Source organism: Nelumbo lutea, chromosome 3 (genome assembly GCF_056320005.1).
Source record: "Nelumbo lutea isolate HS-2025 chromosome 3, American lotus-T2T, whole genome shotgun sequence".
NCBI classification, from domain to species: Eukaryota; Viridiplantae; Streptophyta; class Magnoliopsida; order Proteales; family Nelumbonaceae; genus Nelumbo; species Nelumbo lutea.
The window spans coordinates 111,125,512-111,144,876 of record NC_142686.1 but is presented as its reverse complement, the minus strand read 5'-3'; the positions used below and the strand labels follow the sequence as shown (position 1 = coordinate 111,144,876).

The following is a 19,365-nucleotide window of genomic DNA, read 5'->3' as shown; positions in this document are numbered from 1 at the left end:
CTAGTCCTAGGAAGAATAGGCCCAAAGTCTTTGCCACTCTCAAATCGCAATCCACTTGTGCATTTACCTCTTTGTCGCTTTCTTCTGAATATTTCAAAGTCCGGGGACCCTTCAGTCAACAAATCTGCAACATTTGTCTCCGATTCCACCTCATCTTCTTCATTATCAACGCTTACTGTTACAATGGCTTCTAATTCCTTCCTTTCCACTACTGGTGCATTTCCGAGATCTTCCAGCGTTTCTTCATTCCTTTCCTCTTCTATTTATTAAGTACATTAAGCTTTTTTTCTTCAAATTTTGTACATCAAAACCTTAATCCAGCTTTCTTATCGATCCCTTTGGAGAGAATTAAATTTTCGCGTTCAATTTGGATCTTCTCGGATCCACTACTAGGGATGAGAAAAAAAACGTAGGGTTTCTAATCGTTATGAGCAAATTTTTGTCCTTAATATCAATAAAAATAATATTTTTATATAATAATTAAAATGAAATATCTTTTTCTAAAAAAATATTATTTAAGTCATTTTTCTTCCTCATTGTATTTGGGTGTAGGGTTTCTAACCGTAATGAGCAAGTTTTTGCCCTTAATATCAATAAAAATAATATTTTTTATATAATAATCAAAATGAGATATCTTTCTCTGAAAAAATATCATTTAAGGGCATTCGTCTTCCTCCTTTGTATTTGGGTGGCTTTTCTGCTAACGTTTATCATCGATAACTCTAAGTCGAGTGACGACCTCTCAGTCGGACTAGGACCTTCAATCTATCGGCCATGTGTGCCATCAAGAGTAGAAGAAAAGCAAGCTCCTCCAAACCAACCGGTTTGAACTCAAACTGCTTCAGCAACGAGTCCATCACGTACTTCATATGAACAAAGGCCATCTCTTTCCTCAGTCACACCTTGCGTCCGGCTTGAAACACTGGGAACTTGAGGCGCTGCTCAGACCCAAGACACAATACTCATTTAATCTTCAATAGCGAAGACGGGAACGGATGCACGCCTGATGCTTATCTCAGAGGCTATGTTGAAAGCTCCGACCAGAACTGATACGTGAAGCAAAGAATCCAAGCAACCAGGATCCATTCAATTCCCAGTGACACCGTGCACACCATGTTGAAGGCGAACCTCCTTAACAAGTCCTATAGGTCTACTACTTGGCTGGTTTCCATTACAGATGCAAGTATTGGCGTCAAGCGATTTGTCACTACTTCCTCCAACGTCCTCTCGACGAATTCTCGCAGCGACATGGTACTGAACTCATGGCTTGCTAACTTGCGCTGAGTGCGCCAAATGAGAAAGTTGAATATACCGCAACCGAGCAAGTCTCTCAAGATGTCAGTGAAGGGTTCGCCATGACGACTGTCCATCTTGCATTGAAATGGCGTACCGCGATTGTCTGCATCAAGGATTCCATGTACCAATCTAAGAGACGATAACAGTTATTGTAGAAGGAGATCAAGCACCCAATTAGAGGGTGGGTTGGTAGGCCATCGCTTACAGAGAGGCAGAGGGAAGACGATCAATAGTGACATTGCCCTAATATTTTCCCAAAAAAAAGATACCCCATTTTAGTTATTATATAACAATAGTGTTTTTTTATTAAGCACAAAAAGTTGCCCTTATCTGCTATTAACCCAAAAAAGTATAAAAAGCCGATTTTGTGTTTTTGGGATTTTTATACTCTTAAAAAGCATAAAATTAGAAATACAAACTATATAATAAAAATACTATATCGTACTTTTCGTAATTTTATACTTTTATACTTTCAAATGAGAAATACAAAATAAACTAAGGATGATTTAATTTGATATGACTACACCATATTTTTGCAATTGGATATTGGATAGTATAAAAAAGTTAAATATTATATATTATTAATAAATGAATAAAAATAATTTTAATATTATATTTTGTGAACAAAATAAATTACAAATTATTTATATAAAATTTAAATACAACGTTCAAGTCTAACTTTACTAATATATAAAATATAAATTTTTAGTGTATGTGAACACTGAACATATATCGAATTTGAATAAGCTTAAATCTATATCTGATGTAATTATAAATGGATTGAACATATAAGATGTAACTTTAACCGTAAAAATAAAAAAATAATAAAAAATATTAATCGTGTTTTAACTAAAAAAGAAGGCAGTGCGGAACCATTTAGGCTTTGTTTTAATTTTTTTCGCACGGCTGGAGAATAGAAACCATTAGGTTGCCGAACCGGGAGGCTCGGAACGAGGGTTCGTGTTTCTTTGGAGAGCCATATTAGAATTAGAACGACAGAAAGCTGAGAGCTTCGAAAGGGAGAGAGAGAGAGAGAGAGAGAGGGGGAGGGAGGGACCGAGGGAGCAAGGGTGGAACTTATGGCGGAGGGAGTATAGAAAGAAAGGAAGAAAGAATCGAAATAACAACAACGGGCATTTCTATGCATTTTTCTTTCTCTTTCTTATCTCTCTCTGCCTTTCTCTTTTCTATCTCCGCAACTGCTTTCTTGACCTCTTTCTGTTGAATGACTTGGATTTCTCACTCCATTTCTGGGGAGGAGTTTTAATTCATAAGCATTTTGTTGCATTATTGTAAAAGCGAAACAAGAGTAGTTGGCGTTTGGCTGGACCTTTTATTTTTCCTGTAAAATCGGAGTGTTAATGGTATTCATTTGAATTTGGTTGTGAGAGGTATAGCTTGCTTCTGGTACTGCAATGGCGACAGAGGGCATCTTTCCATTTTCTGTGCATTCTGTGGTGGAGGACGTCCTCCGACAACATGGAACTCGACAGAGAGGCATTGATTTGGCTTCAAGGAAGGCTGAAGAAGCAGGTAGCATCGTTCTTATTATTGATCAATTTACCTTTTTGTATTGGTTTTCTAGGATTCACTCTCTTTTTCATTTTCGTGTACCATGCGCTTTTTACGTTTCCCAGGAAAGGTGTAAAGATTAATGCGTATATGCAGAAAACTCACACGATCATGATTTTCAATATGAATTCATGTTCTTTATGTTTTTTTAAAGGTTTATTGTTTGAAAGTTTAAAGTTATACAAGGCTTATTAAATATTTTTAGTTTTATTCCTGTGGAGGAATTTTTTTGCATTGTTTTGATATTTATCTAATTTCTTCGTCTTTTTTTTTTTTTTTTGTTGCTTTTCTCAACAAGGATCCCACGAATTTTTTCTGGTTTGAACTTCTAGTTACAGCTAAATGTGTATTTTCTTCACTTGTTTAAAATCGATATTACTTTGCCTCAAGGCTCAAGACTGACTTTGTGAAATAGAGGCGTAAGCCACGAGCCTCAAATGCATGAGCGCGCCCGAAAACGTATATACAAAATTGGGAATGCAATGTGAAACTTTTTTTTTTTTTGACTAAAATGCCCATAATTGTGTAATCTTTAATGTTAAGGGTTGAAAATGTAACTTCAATTATTATTTCTGACCTCATTTAATCCCCTCTCATTAAGTCTTATACCTAAATTATTAACTCTCATTTTCTCTTATTAAATCCTATATTTAAGTTATTTTTTACTAATATATGTCAATATTTTTAAAACATAAACCCATATATTTTAAACTGACTCAAAAAACAAAACCATTCTTTGTCCAAGTGGTGGCTAAGAAATTCAATCATCTAAATCAAATTGATCAACCTATAAAGTCATAGTTAGTTAATAATTTTTTTTTTAAATAGGAATAAATTTAGAAAATTACAAAAATGTAGAAAAAATTACACATTTATGACATTTTTATTTATCAAATTAAAACAATAACTGTAATAAACAATAATTATTTTTATTGATAATGAAAATGAAATACATAATTTAAAACTGACAAAAAATGAAATTATCTTATTGTTTGGCAAAAATCATTGATTCAATTTTTGGGTCAAATGTGTTAACATTTAATGTCATAAATAAATAGTAAAAGTTAATAAAATATAAAAATACATAAATTTTGCAAAAAGAAACAACATTCAAGCACATGTATAATATCATATTAAACAAAATGTAAGTGTGATATATCAAAATTATTTCTATACACAGAAATACAAAAAAAAAAAAAGAAAAAATTGAACACATCTATAATTCTATATTTACACTACTATTAAAAATATGAAAAAGATTGTGGAACTTTCTGTTGACTAAAATACTCATTTTTGGATTTAGTCCCTATATAATTGTGACATTTAAATTGTAAATTGAATTACTACTGTTCACATCATTCCCCTCTATTTAAATCTTACATTTTTTTGATAAATGAACAAAAAAAAAAAATGCCAAAAAGATAAAACATTACAAAAAGAATAATCTAGCGAAGCATGTAGGCCTATCAATGATACTTGAAACTTCACAACTCAGTCCAATTATCACATATTTTGATGAGGTGTTTATGTATTTAGATTTCGATTTTATAGTTTGCATCCAATTAACAATAAAAACAAAATAAAAAATTACATATATATAGATATAGATATATATAGTAGGAATGACCCCTCATATTGAATACGGGGCCACTAATATGAACTATTTCAAGTTTTTTAAATTGAAAATGCAAATGCACAATTACAAATGATCCCTACTCAAATGACCCCGTACTAAGTACGAGAAAATTGGCTTCAACAAAAAGTACGGGAAATTCACAGTGATGTATGAAATTTTACTAATTTTAGTGAATATCAATTGTTAGTTATTAATATAAATTATTAATAGTGAATGAGCTCTTACTGAGTATAGGGAAATTCATTGTATATGCCATTTTGTTTTTTTAATTTTATTTGATAATTATATCACTTTGAGAATTATATCTAATAGAGAATGACCCCCGTACTAAGTACGAGGCTAATATTGTGATTTTTTTTTATTTATGTATTCTAACAAATTTGACACCCATTTTCTATGTTCAAAATTTAGGTTAATATGTTATTTGTTTTTTTTATGTATATATGAAGCCATGTGTCTTTAAAGATAACTATTTTGAGAGTGGAGTTACCCACCTCACTTTTTTGATAGTGGATAGACTTTTATTTGAAAGTGGGAAGAACCACTTTTGAGATGTTGTTTCTTGAAAAATTAGGTTGCCAAGTGTCTAAGAGAAAAGCCCTTTATCTATTATCAGATGTCTATGTAGTCATGAATTTTGATAAGTACCACTTAATTTGTTACCACTTTTATGATACCAGTTTCATTGGCTACAAGTTTTACAAGTTTCTTAGTTGAACCCCATGTTTTTTTTTTTCATGGGAAAAATCTAGGTGCTAGAAAGACATGATAGTGGAAAGGTTTTGACCAATCAAAATATTCTCGCCGATTTTGATAAATACCACTTGATTGGTTACCACTCTTACAATACTAGTTGATTAGTTACAAGTTTTTCTGGTATCATACTCCTATCCTTTTTTTCTTAAGTTTAAAATGTATGGGAAGGGCACTTTGGTAATTATGAGCCAAATAAAAAGATTAAGGGTATGCTCTTTTTTTTGTAAGTGGAAGGGGTAGGTTGGTCAACAGGAAAATTGATCAACTTATTGGTAGTTGTAGGTCCCATGGTAAATTGATTTTCCACTGGGTATCGCTTACCCAAATAAATGCATTTACCCGTGTTTGGAACACTTACCCAGGTAAATGACTTATCGAACAATGAATATGCCCTAAATGAAAAGCTAATAGAGCAAATAGAATTCCTAGTTTCTCTTAGGGTTTTATAAGAGTGGGCCAAAAAAAAGCCTTCACTATTCTCTCTTCATTCTTGGTCAAATAAAGTGTTTTTTTTTTAATATTCTATGCTTTTGGGTGACTAGAAATATAACATAATAAGTTTGTCTTTTTTTTTTTTAATTTTCTCCACAAGAAAATACTATTTACATTCTAGTACTCAACTTTTGCCTCTCAAAAATCTAGTATCAAATATATGGATGATTCATTGGAAGATCTAGTTAGTGATAGAGACTTTGTTGGTGGTGATTTTTGATAACCTAAAACATATGATTGGTAATTTGAACAACTTGAAAAATTTGGATTTTATAAGTGAGCCAAAAACAGCCTTCATCATTCTCTCTTCATTCTTGGTTAAATAATTTTTTTTTAATATTCTATGCTTTTGGGTGACTAGAAATATAGCATCATAAATTTGTCATTTTTCTTTTATTTTCTCCACAAGAAAATACTATTTACATTCTAGTACTCAACTTTTGCCTCTCAAAAATCTAGTATCAATTATATGGATGATTCATTGGAAGATCTAATTAGTGATAGAAATTTTGTTGGTGGGGATTTTTGATAACCTAAAACATATTATTTGGTAATTTGAACAAATTGATAAATTTGGATTTTGAAACTTGAAATATAAAAGGTGTATGATTGTTATTTGATTAGTTATTATTTTTTTAAATGCTAAAAGCCTAGAATTTATTACACAATAGACTTCTATTTTATGAATGCTTTGTAAGTTCTGTCTTCTATCTTATTTTATCATACATTCTTTTCATTATTTATAAACTTCAAATTAGTCATTTAAAATTTGTTTTTGAGGCTTATATTTCACCTTCTGAGCCATTACACTTCAACTATTCTCTTATTATCCTTTTCAAACCTTGAATTAAATTAGAAAATCTGAAAATGGAAAACTTGGATACTTTTACAGCATTGAGAAGGTATGAGGCAGCTGGGTGGCTGCAAAAGACAGTTGGAGCAGTTGGGGGTAAAGATTTGCCAGCTGAACCATCGGAGGAAGAATTCAGGCTTGGATTGAGAAGTGGAATAATACTTTGCAATGCTCTCAATAAGGTTCAACCTGGTGCGGTGTCAAAGGTGGGGGATTTGATAAGAAGGTGTCTTTGGTTCCATCCTTTATGGATTGGAGTAATGTTCTTATCCATTCTGGTTTTCTAAGTATTTTTTCAGGTGGTTGAAAGTCCTTGTGATTTAGTTCTTATCCCTGATGGAGCAGCCTTATCAGCATTTCAATACTTCGAAAATGTGAGGAATTTCCTTGTTGCTGTGCAGGAGATGGGCCTTCCAACCTTTGAGGCATCTGATCTCAATCAAGTGAGTGTTGTAAAAATTGAAAATATGAGGGGAAACATAAATGATATATCATTATTTTTAATTTTTGTGTTTTAATTTTAATTTTTATTTATTTCATTATATAAACAAAATCACATCTTTACAACATGGAACGAAAGTGAGATATTTGTTTTGACATTCATTTTTTTCATTATTGTTCTTTTGAACTTTAGGGGGGGAAATCTGCAAGGATTGTGGACTGTATTCTAGCACTCAAATCCTACAGCGATTGGAAAGAAGCAGGTGGAAATGGTCAGTGGAAATATGGTGGAAATTCCACTACCTATGGAAAAAGTTTTCTAAGGAAAAATTCAGAACCTTTCACTAACTCATTTTCAAAGAACCTATCAATTAACGATAGGTCTCTGGATGGTCTCTCCACTGACCAAAATGGTGATCCAGCAAATGATCATACTGAAATGGTTGGTAAGCTAAGTTCATTCAATGCTTGATTTTATATGTAAATCAAAGTACTGATTGTAAATCACCATTTGTAATCTTGGTTACAGAATACAACACGCTCTTTAAATATGCTTGTACGTTCAGTTTTTTCAGATAAGAAGCCTGAAGAAGTTCCAATGGTAAGACTTGTGTTTGTCTTAATCAAACATTTTCTGTGCATTTGACATTCTTTGCACCACATCCAAGTTTTTTCAGATATTCTTATGTCATATGCACTGCGAGACTTGAGATTTTAGGAAATTTAGGAATATGAACACATGGCAGATTTTGATGTGATACACAATGCAAATTTATACACGTGTAGGATTCAATATCTACATTCTGTGCATCACATTTAGAAGTTATAGGACATTTGGAAAATTATGATTATAAGCATCTAATTTATTACATTCTTTTGGATGGTTGGGGTATAGATCAATTTGTTTTAAAAATATATATAAAGAACATGGGCCTACTAGATTGCCTCTTTGGGTGCCATGCCATGTATCCCAAATCCCAATCTTTCTATGGGGTGGGATCTGCTATAAACAAGAACTGTACAATAGACCATGTAACCAAATCAAGTGTGAACATACCAGTGATCCGTAGAGGTACCAGTTGTATGGATCACTGTTGTGTCCACTCTTGATTGGGTTACATATCCTAATTTTACATGCCTTGTTTGTAGCAGATCTGGAGTGTCTTCCTATGTGTATCCCAAGTTCACAATGCAGGTAAGGTTGGCTGCTTCCTATTGTTCTGTTTAGGCTTGATGTTTCTTTGGTCATCGTTACATTATTTTGTTTAATTCTTTTTTCTAGTTGTTTTGGTTAGTTTTGAAGAGTACATAATACTATTTTGTTCATTGAAGCTGGTGGAGTCCATGCTAAGCAAGGTTGTTGAGGAGTTTGAATGTCGTCTTGCAAGTCAAAATGAGCTGGTAAGCTTCATTTATTTGTCTGGTTTCTGGTATTATGTGACATGGTAGTTCATTTTGATGAATAAAGTAAAAGCCCTCAAAATCCTTTTCTCTATCTTCTATATATGATTGTAGAGGACAAAACTTCTGTTTATTTGTCCAGTATTACATCACATGGTATTCCAGTTTGCTGAATGAATTAAATTCCCATGAAAAATTTTATTCTTTCTCAAATTTGTAATTGTAGAGGATAAAGCATGACTGTTTTTATTGTGTATTTTTTTTGTTAGACTACCATTGACAACCATGGGTTTGACAGAATATTCAGAATCCTACATTGTCTTATCTGATTTTATATTTTATAATCCAACAGATGAAAACGACTCTTAAGGATGTGGCAAATTCTGATGACAGCAGGTCTCTTCTGAAAACTTCTTCTGGTGAAATGAAGGTATACCCTTAATCTTTATTTTACTCATCCTTGAAGTTTAAAATCCAAGAAAAAGGATTTCTACATGTTGATTTTTTTTAATCAGTATTTCTACATGTTGATTGTATTATATTTGGGATGTATTTGGCTAGAATTTTATAATTTCTATAACTTGCTGTGTAGATCTTGAATACAATTGTTTGACATCTTCTCTCATTGATAGAAGATGAAGCTGGAAGATGAAAGCATTATTAATATGATGAAAGACGAGTTTTCTGATGAAAAATCTGAAGATGACAAGGAATCGGAAAGTAGTATTGTGGAACAACAAGTTCTCCTTGACCAAAAAGAAAGAGACATTGAGGTATTTGTTTAGCAGCAATTAATTTCCTCTAGATTTTAATTTATTTGGTTATTTAATCTGTAACATGCAAGATAAGTGCACTGAATATAGTTCTGAATTTCTATGGGAGCTGGGAAGGTATACCCTTGATCCTAATTTTTTAAACCCATCCTTGAAGTTTAAAATCCAAGAAAAAGGACCCACATATTAATCATTTTGCAGTTTGGATGCAGTTGACTAAATTTTTATAATTTTAGAACTTGCTACATGGATCTTGAATACAATTGTTTGACATCTTTTCTTATTAATAGAAGATGAAGGTGGAAGACGAAAGTATTGTAAATTTGAAGAAAGACAAGTTCTCTAATGAAAAATACCAAGATGATGAGAAACCTAAAGGTAGGCTTGTGAAGCAACAAGTTCTCCTTGACCAACAACAAAGAGACATTAAGGTATTGCTTGACAGGAATTAATTTTATCTAGTTTTTGTTTATTTGGTTATTAATCTGTAACATACAGGATAAGTGCAATTCATCAAAGACACACACACACACAAGATAAGCGCATTAAAACATATAGTTTGAATTGCTACAGGAACTGAGGCAGACACTTGAAACTACAAGAGTGGGTATGCAGGTTATGCAGGTGAAATATAGTGAGGAGTTTACCAATCTTGGTAAGAACTCAAGGAATATTTTTAGGATTTGTTTAAGTGCCTTGGAAACTATAGATTTCCTTTTTCTACTCATCCCGAGCTATTGATTTCAATTATAGGTAAGTACATACACAATTTAGCTCATGCAGCTTCTCGATACCATAAAGTTCTTGAAGAAAACCGGAAGCTATATAATCAATTGCAAGATCTTAAAGGTAATGTTGCTCCTAGTAATTGTCTATTGATTTGTTTACATGTACACTGATCTTGTATTGAAATTTACCAATCTTGTTTCATTTATGATTAGGAAGCATTAGGGTCTATTGCCGAGTCAGACCCTTCTTACCCAGTCAGAATAATAGTATGAGCGTGGTGGATAACATAGAAGAAGGGAACATTACAATCATCACCCCTTCAAAATATGGGAAAGAAGGGCGTAGATCATTCAATTTCAACAAAGTTTTTGGTCCATCTGCATCCCAAGGTCGCTAAGGTTCTCATTCTTTTTATTTCTCTTAAAATATCCTGTTGGTGGAATTTCTCTTGATCACTACTTTTTTGCTTTATTGCAGAGGAGGTCTTTTCAGATACCCAGCCTTTGATTCGTTCTGTCCTTGATGGTTACAATGTCTGTATATTCGCATATGGTCAAACAGGATCTGGGAAAACTTACACTATGGTAACACATTCTAATCTCTCCCTCTCTCTCTCTCTCCACACACACACACAGACACTCTCTATGTGCATTTATGGAAAGGGATGCACAAAGTCACCACACACACATAGGCCAAAGCTCTTGTGAACACATCTTTCATATCTCTTTTAGCTTGACAAACCTCCATCTTTCTTCCAAATGGATGAATGATGTGGCAATACCAGACCATCCATCCAATCTGACAGCCTACAGATTGACAACACTTCCTAAGTAACACCAGATGTTCAAGTGCCACTTTTTTTTTTTTGTTTAAAACAACTGCCTGTGAATTATGTCTTTCTATTGTCATGTGGGAGTAGCACAGGACATTATTTTTTAAACTTTCCATATTAATTGCTGGTTATATTGTGAAATGTGAAGCACTTTTTTGTTTCCAACTGCCCATGTGTAACTCTATTTTCCAAACTAGTCTAGTAAACTGTTCTCTCCTTCAAATTAAGGATGCCACTTGGGCAGGCCTCGGTTGAGCATTTGTTAATTTTTTTAAAGGGCCTGAGTTAGGGCCCAATGCAGTAAAAATCTTCAATAAGCTAGCCAATTTGCATCTCTACTTGGGATAATAAATTATTTTTTCCCTTGTGTTATCAATGGATTTCATGGTTATGAGGAGTGTTTGATCACATTTGTTTCAACCTATTACGTATTATCCAGACTGGACCCAAAGAGCTTACAGAGGAAGGCAGAGGTGTAAACTATAGAGCATTAAATGATTTATTTCTTCTCTCAGAACAAAGAAAGGACAGTTTCTCTTATGCTATTTCTGTTCAAATGATGGAGATTTACAATGAACAAGTCAGAGACCTGCTTTCTACTGATGCTGTTAACAAAAAATATCCTTTTTAACATTAATTATTTCATTATTTTCTTTTCTCCTTTAATGAATCGTCTCCATTGCTGGAATTTCCTTTACCCTGGAACACATTAGAGATTCGTAAAAGTTCTCAAAATGGACTCAGTGTACCAGATGCAAATATTGTGCCTGTTGCATCAACAACTGATGTTATTGAACTGATGAATCTTGGACATAGGAATCGTGCAGTGAGTGCAACAGCCCTCAATGATCGTAGTAGCCGCTCTCATAGGTATGTTTAATTGTTTGCAACTCTCTTGGTTTGCTTGAAGGTCAAGGTTTATTTTTAGATACTGATTATTATTTCAAAATTACTTGAAGTTGCTTGACAGTTCATGTTCAAGGGACAGAACTGACATCTGGAACTACTATTCGAGGGTGCATGCATTTAGTTGATTTGGCAGGAAGTGAGAGGGTTGACAAAGCTGAGGTGATAGGAGATAGGCTAAAGGAGGCACAACATATCAACAAATCTCTTTCTGCTCTGGGAGATGTGATCGCTTCACTTGCCCAGAAGAATTCGCATGTCCCTTATAGGAATAGCAAACTCACACAACTTCTCCAAGATTCTCTTGGTATAATTCAACAGATATTCTGTATTGTCTGGCTTCCCTACTTTTATGTTTTCTTTTCTATATCTGTTCTGATTTTATTCTTGGGTCTTATCCCTAATTAGGTGGGCAAGCCAAGACGTTAATGTTTGTCCATATAAGTCCTGAGCCAGATGCCATCGGAGAAACAATTAGCACACTTAAATTTGCTGAACGGGTTGCCACGGTTGAGCTCGGTGCTGCACGAGTAAACAAAGATGGTGCAGATGTCAAAGAGCTCAAGCAACAGGTTTTATTCTCTCTTTTCTTGATTATTCTTGCATTATGCTTTCCAGAATACCTCTTTTTTTATTTCATATTTTCATCTTGAATCAGAGTTTTGTTCTATTTCAACTTTTATTACAGGTTGCTGGTCTTAAGGCTGCCTTAGCGAGGAAATCAGGGGAACCAGGGCGTCATCAACGTTCAATGTCAAGTAGCCCTGGGAGGCAGAGAACAAAGGCTGGCGGATCATCACCTGTAGGAGATACATCAGGTGGCCATAACAACCGCAGACAGCCCATGGAGGATGTAGGAAATATAGAGGTAAGTTCACCTTTTTAAAAGACTTGAGAAATGCATGAATTAAGTTTTTGAACAAAAAACATGGGCAATTGTACTTAACTTTCCTTGCAAATGTATCTTTACAATGGTTTTCAAACTAATGGCATCTATTAAAACTTAAGTGCAGCTAGAGTAGATGTTTAAACACAAATGAACCATTGAAGAAAAATAGAACTTTGGTAAAAGTTGTGTCATTGTCCAAGCAAGGGTAGCGTTTTCTTTTACACGTCCACGGAGTTATGAAAAAAGCAAACATCTCAGAGATGGATATAGTGGTAGGAATTTATTGGACAAACCACTCTTTTATATACATTGGGAGTAGGGGTGCATATGGATTGGATTTGGACACCCCCTATCCGATCTGATATATGTTATATATTTATTTATATAAATATATATAATACATATATATGTTATTTATTTATTTATAAATATATTATTTATATTGTATTTTTATAAATTTGTTATATTATTTTTTTATAAAAAACATGTATATATATGATGAAAATAATTAAAAAATACTTGTATTTTTTTTTAAATTGGTATATTTATTTTTCTTTTAATAATTTATTACTTCTTAAAGAAAACAAGTTGGGTCATATCAGATCCGAAGATCTGACTTACCAATAGGATTCAAATTCAGATATACCATGATTCAAGTCCAATCTGATCCGTTTGCATCCCTATTTGGGAGTCGATTGATATTTGAACCCAATTCCTACCGCAATGGGTATAAGAAAAATTGAAATTCTTGGGGAGTTGCACATTTATGTATTGATAAGACCATCCAGTATTGATAAAAATGGGTTTTATACAAAGAGTGCACATGAAGGACAGGATCACTTTGTTTATTTTATTCTTGTAACATTATCTTATTCTGAATCCTGTAACCTCTAATCCACTTGTAAAAAACATTGTTGTGCTTCAGAAAAGTTGCAAGGTTAAGATAATTTCATTGGTGTTATTCTGTTATGGGTTCTAGGTGGAAATCATTTAATTCTAAGTAGGGCTGATACTGGTTAGATGAGATCTGGAGCAGATTTGCCCTGATCCAGATACGGAAGCCATTGTCATATCTGATCTAGATCTATATCAGATCAAATAAAGAGCAATCTGAGATTCTGAGATTTATATACATTCAGATCAGATATGGGATACATCCTAAAGAAAATCCTGGGCTGGGACCCTTGCTTTGTTCAAGGGTAAAATCTCAGGCTGAGAAGCATGAGAGTGCAGGTTTGAGTCTGAGAGCAGTCACTTCATGCAAGAAAATGCCAAAGGTTAGTTCTGTATCCAGTCCACCCCTCTTAAGACCCTGGACAGCTGGGACCAACCTTGGGTTATGGCCCTTTAGAATTCTGCTGTGACCCCAAATTTTATTTAGATCTACATTTCAGGACAAATCTTCTCTTGTGCTTCTTTTCCTGTCCTGGGCATCTCCCTCTCCTCTCTGTTAGCTTTCTTGGTTAGATCCATTTGGCTGGGCCCAGTTGTCCCGAAGGTGTTAAAGTCTTTCTGCTGGAGGGTCACAAGTAACTTCAGCTGCATTTTTTGTAGCAGGTTGTCCCCTTCTAATGATGTGAAGAGTATTATTATTATTTTTTTTTACCTCCTTCCAGGTAAAAGAAAGGGAAAAATCCTTTGGAGATGCACCAGGGCTGCTATTCTTTTGACAATTTGGGAGGAGAGAAATACAAAAACATTTTATGAGAAGTAGCTATCTAAGGGAGCCATTATTGAAAGCATCACCATAAGAGTAGTACATTGAGTCAAGCCTTTGAAAAATTTTGAGCAATTCTCTATTGGAGGATAATACAAGAGGTTGACAGGTTGTTGTGTTCATCTTTGGCTAGATTCAGAATCTTAAGGAATGGTGCCGTTGAATGCAAGCCAAGTGAAGCTTGATTTTGATTGTTGCTCCTTGGGCAATCTTGGAAATTTGAGAATTGGAGTTATAATTAGAGATGGTTATGGGGCTGTATTGGTCCTTATTTTCAGGTACCATAAGCTTTAGGGGCTCTACAAGATCTGAGTCGATGGCTGTCCTACAAGGACTAAGGTTGTGCAAAAGGATACAATTGAGAAATATAGCAGTAGAGGGTGATTCTTAAGTTGTGGTTGGGTGGTTAAGGAATAATTGTCGAGGTACATGGTATTGTAGACATACTTTAAGAGGGATTAACAGCCTTGTAAGGACCATGGGGGCAACAGTTAAATGGGTTCTAAGATAGTCTAGTACTCTAGCTGATTCACTCGTATGACAAGGAATTAATAGGGAACAACTATTTGGGGGGTAACGAATTGTGATTGTATGTAAATATTTGTTATGGGAAGGGGTTAGGTAGTTACCTCTAGCCTAACATATCTATTAAATCCTTAAAATTTACTGAGTTAGGAGCAGGTTATTGAACTGCTCCCAGTCACAATTTATAAAGCCTTTATTTCCAAGCTAGTCTTTTAGGTCCAATCCTATAGGTGGGCTGAATTAGTTTATTTAATAAAGAAAGGGGCCTGCAATATATTTAAGTGATCAGAAGACCCTAAATCAATTTAAAAAGTTATTTGGGCCCTAATAATGATTCATTAGGGATTTACTGGGCCTGCTGTACAGCCTGCTTAAAGGAGTCGCAAACTCTAAAAGAATTAAATTTGTGTTATTTAATAAAGTCTTACTCTTGTGAGGTGTTCCACTTCTTTAAAGGGGATGCTGCCTCTCCTACCATAAAGAGAGGGTTCTTTTCCCTCCTTCAGATATTTTAAGTGTGGTGGCACCCCAAGAAGAGATGATTCTTTTCCTTTAGCCATTTTAAGTTAGGTGACACATGACACCCTAAGAAAAGAGGGCTCTTTTCCCTCCTTAAACCATTTTAAGTGGGGTGGCACATGTCACCATAAGAAAAAAGGGTTCTTTTCCCTCCTTAAGGCATTCTAAATTGGGTGACATATGGCTCCCTAAGAAGAGAGGGATGGAGAGTTACATAACCACCTCATGCTTCTATATAAATCCCTCTCCTTGTAAGAGAGAGGTCTATTAGCTTATACTATTTTGTTGACAGAATTTCCAGCAACAAGAGACAAACAAGAGGAGAAAGAGGAAAGTGGGGGTTGAAGTGTTTCCTCTTCCATTTCTTCACTTATGATATTTTTGCAGCCTCGTTTATGATGAGAACTAAGCCTTTCCTTCTACTTCTCCCACCCTTTCTTTTTCTATTCTATTTTTTCTTTTCCTCTTTGCCTCATATTTAATTATATTTAAGGAGGCAATCATCTTTAGCCTTGTTAATGAAACTTGGCTGATTATGGTTGCTTATACCATATTAACTCAAAAAATCACTACTTTGTGTGGGGAAAAAAACCTTTCACAGCCTTGTTTTACTTAATTTATTTTCTTCATTTACACTTCCAAACTGTAATCAATAGACACTCTTTGCCTCTAGCAAAAATGTAATTAAGGCTGTGTTTGGTTGCAATGCAAATAAATTTGCACTGATGCAAAACCATGTCAGTGCAAATGATTTGAGTGTAAATTCTGACCTATTTTTGTTTCAAATTTTAGCTTGTTTTGTTTTGTTGCAGTACAAATAAAGTAAATTAAGACATAAAACAGAGTAAAGTAAAATCCAAAACAAAATTAAACAAGAATTTGCATTTTTTTTACATTTGCACTCCCATGCATTTGTGCTGGTGCAAATAAATTTACACTGCAACCAAACACAGCCTAAAAGGAATATCTACATGATATCCTAAATATCATTGAGCCAATTATTAATCTAATTGGATGAATTATGTTATGTGAGAAATTATACTAAAATTTCCCACTAACATATGCAATCCTTATTGTACATAACATTCTTTAATCACAATTAATAAAGTTACATTGCTGCTATCGGTAAAAAAGAGGTGGAACTCAGATCTGACATGCTCCATTTCATGTCATGCTTGTGAGAGGGTTGCAAACAGTATTTGTTTGTTCAAAATTGAATTTGAATCCGATTACAATAATGCAACCATAATATTATCCGTTTATTTATTTTGAGAAGGCAGATACTATCCATTTATAACTGGATCAAATATGGGTCCACCCTGACTGCATCAAGAGCTGAAGTTGAACGCAAGTTATTTTTAAATCATTTTACTCATGACAATACCATATTAGAGTTATTTTTAGTTCATTTTAGTAATAGTTATAATATTAATTTATAAATGGTATATTCAATATCTAAATCTTATCCGAGTGTGTTCCAAATCCAATGGATAAGATTTGATTCAAATCTGAATATTATGAATTCGAATTTGGATCATCCAATTTGATGCATCCCTAACTTGTTGGTGCCTATCTTAGTTAATTTGGCTTGACTAAGGATTGCATTATAAATTATTCCCATATTAGTTACTGTTCAAGTCTTATAACTCCAATGCTTTGGTTTTGTGTAGGTACAGAACAATTTTGTGATGAAATCAAAGAGGGCGAGTTTTGATTTCCATGACATAAGTAATTCAGCTCCTTGGCAAGCTGTCAACAGTCCTATACCAAATTACCCAACAGATGATGAGAAAGAGGCAGGTTATAAAGATTGGGTTAGCAAACAGGAACCTGCAAATCAAAATGAAAATACATTAGGACAGTTGCCTGAACTTTTTCACCAGAGAGTCTCCCCAGATTCAAAAGTATTCCCAGAACAATCATGTAATAAACTAACTACAACTGATGATTCTGATGAGCCGGAAGCTGCAGCTTGTGACTACTCATCTGAACCAGATTTGCTTTGGCAAAGTAATCTTCCCAAAATCAGCATGACCAACAATGCTGGGTCAAAGATGAATAAATCTCCTAAGCTGGCAAAGAGCCCAGAACCAAGGTGATTGAAATGGCATGATTAACTCTCGGAGCTAATAAACAATCACCACCTTTACCATTGTTTAGTTTTTGCAAAAGATGCACTAGTTATCTTGGTTCACTCCTGCTAAATATCTGTTTCATTCTTCCTTCCAACTTTTTGTTGTATGTAGGAGTTCAATACCCATGCCTGGTCCCTCGCCATCGCGGAAGCTATCCAATGGTGCAGGCCCACCGCGTGGAAGGCAGTCAGTTTCTGCTGATGGAAAACGCCGAAAAGGAAATGGGAAGTGATACTCTCACTAGAGGTGGTTTTTCAGGTTTTCTTTTTAAATCTTGTTGAGGCTTGAGATGGTTGATAGTCAGATCTTTAAATATGGTCCATGGCAGCAATGATTCCAGTTGCTCGATTTATTTTGGGGTGATCTCCAAAGGAGTGGTTTCCCACCTGTGTTGTGTAATTTCCATTTGTTATCCATTTATTTGAAATTCTTTGTTGGTCAGCTCTATTCTTACCCAAAAAAGAAAGAAAGTAGAAAAAAGTTTTACAGTTCCATTTATTTGTATTTTATCCCACCTGATATTTTGGTTGTGGGTTCTAAATCCTCTCGCCCAAAACTTAATTCATGAGTGGAACGGATTGTCTGAAATTGCAATTATAACTGTTTAAGCTCTGAATCACCGATTATATACCTTACCAGGAGATTTAAAAGGAAAAGCAATTCACCTAAATTGGCTCAATGGAAAAGTGTATATGCAAGAGCGGGAGGATTGCTCGTTCTGTCGTTCACCAACTAATGGTGGCTCAGTTGGTAGGTTCTCTGACTCGTCTGAGTAGAGACCTGGGATCAAATCCCGCTTCTGCCATAATTTGGGGGTTTAGGGAGGGGAATAGCCCATTGTATAGCTCCATGAAGCAAAAAAGAAAAAAGGTAAATTGCTTAAACCTCCCCACATGTACACATACACTGTACATGTGGGGCGTGCTTTGTGGGGTGCAGATGTGAACTCTTTATGGGGAGATATTCCCAGTGTACAGCTGCAGTACCATGTGGACAGGCGTGGGTAGGATTTTTGTGGGCAGGAGATCCCATTTCCCACAACACATGGGTTTCATGTGTACAGTACACTTGGTGTGTTCACTCCTGATTGGTTATTTATACATGCATGAACACACCAGGGTTTGGGTCTCTCCTTTGCCCACTTGAGGAGCTATTGCTTCACATAGAACTGCTTTTGCTCTACCAAAAGATGCTTTACCTTTGTTTTTGAATCCCCCATCAACATTAACTCTCCCAAAACTTGTCCCCTGTTGGGTTCCAAAAGGTTTTAGCGGTTATGGATTTAGAATCAGCCTCTTATCTTGACAATTCCTGAAAGCTTTGGACAAAATTTTTTATCATCTATAATTTCTTGATTGAAAACATAATTATTATATGGAGTATTTTACTAAGTATTATACATTAATTCCTCAATCATAATACAAGGGTCCGTTTGGTTTATGGTTGGAATTAAAATTAAAATCCATCAGAATCAAAATTGGAAAGGTCTATTCCTCCTTTCCATTTGTTACAGACAGCAATTAGAATCTAAAATGGAATCAGCTGGAATGGTCTTAGGCGACTAAGCGTGTAATTGGGGAACCTATAACTTTCATTTTTCAATTTTAGATACAAAAGGATGAATCAGGAATCAGGACCTCCTGCCAATGTAAATCCTTCCAACACATTTGAATATGATCTGTGATGTGCGGACACAGATTAAAGTTGCAGCACTCAGAAAGCTTGTAATATAATACTGGGCCTAAGTGCCCTGAACCACCGAGCCATGGTTTTGAACAATGTTGCAACTTACAAGAACCATTCTGGACCTCGATTCTTCCCTTTTCATGCTGGGAGAGGTGATGATTGATAGATTATATACTACCAAGTTTCCGTACCTTTTTCTTTCATCAC

The 19,365-nt window shown here is 34.6% G+C and overlaps 1 protein-coding gene across 1 annotated transcript; it reads left to right on the top strand.

Moving 5' to 3' along the window:
• Positions 1 to 2,298: 2,298 nt before the first annotated feature.
• LOC148867634 (kinesin-like protein KIN-14I) lies at positions 2,299 to 17,970 on the top strand. The gene is made up of 20 exons (XM_088979435.1): positions 2,299 to 2,829; positions 6,645 to 6,811; positions 6,905 to 7,048; positions 7,240 to 7,488; positions 7,576 to 7,647; positions 8,379 to 8,447; positions 8,800 to 8,877; positions 9,080 to 9,220; positions 9,511 to 9,651; positions 9,794 to 9,875; positions 9,974 to 10,069; positions 10,162 to 10,338; positions 10,427 to 10,533; positions 11,221 to 11,401; positions 11,492 to 11,651; positions 11,741 to 11,994; positions 12,096 to 12,259; positions 12,376 to 12,555; positions 17,008 to 17,432; positions 17,584 to 17,970. Exons 1-20 carry the CDS (start codon positions 2,712 to 2,714, stop codon positions 17,702 to 17,704), a joined length of 3,126 nt encoding a protein of 1,041 aa, XP_088835561.1. The 5' UTR covers positions 2,299 to 2,711; the 3' UTR covers positions 17,705 to 17,970.
• The last annotated feature ends 1,395 nt before the right edge of the window (positions 17,971 to 19,365 follow it).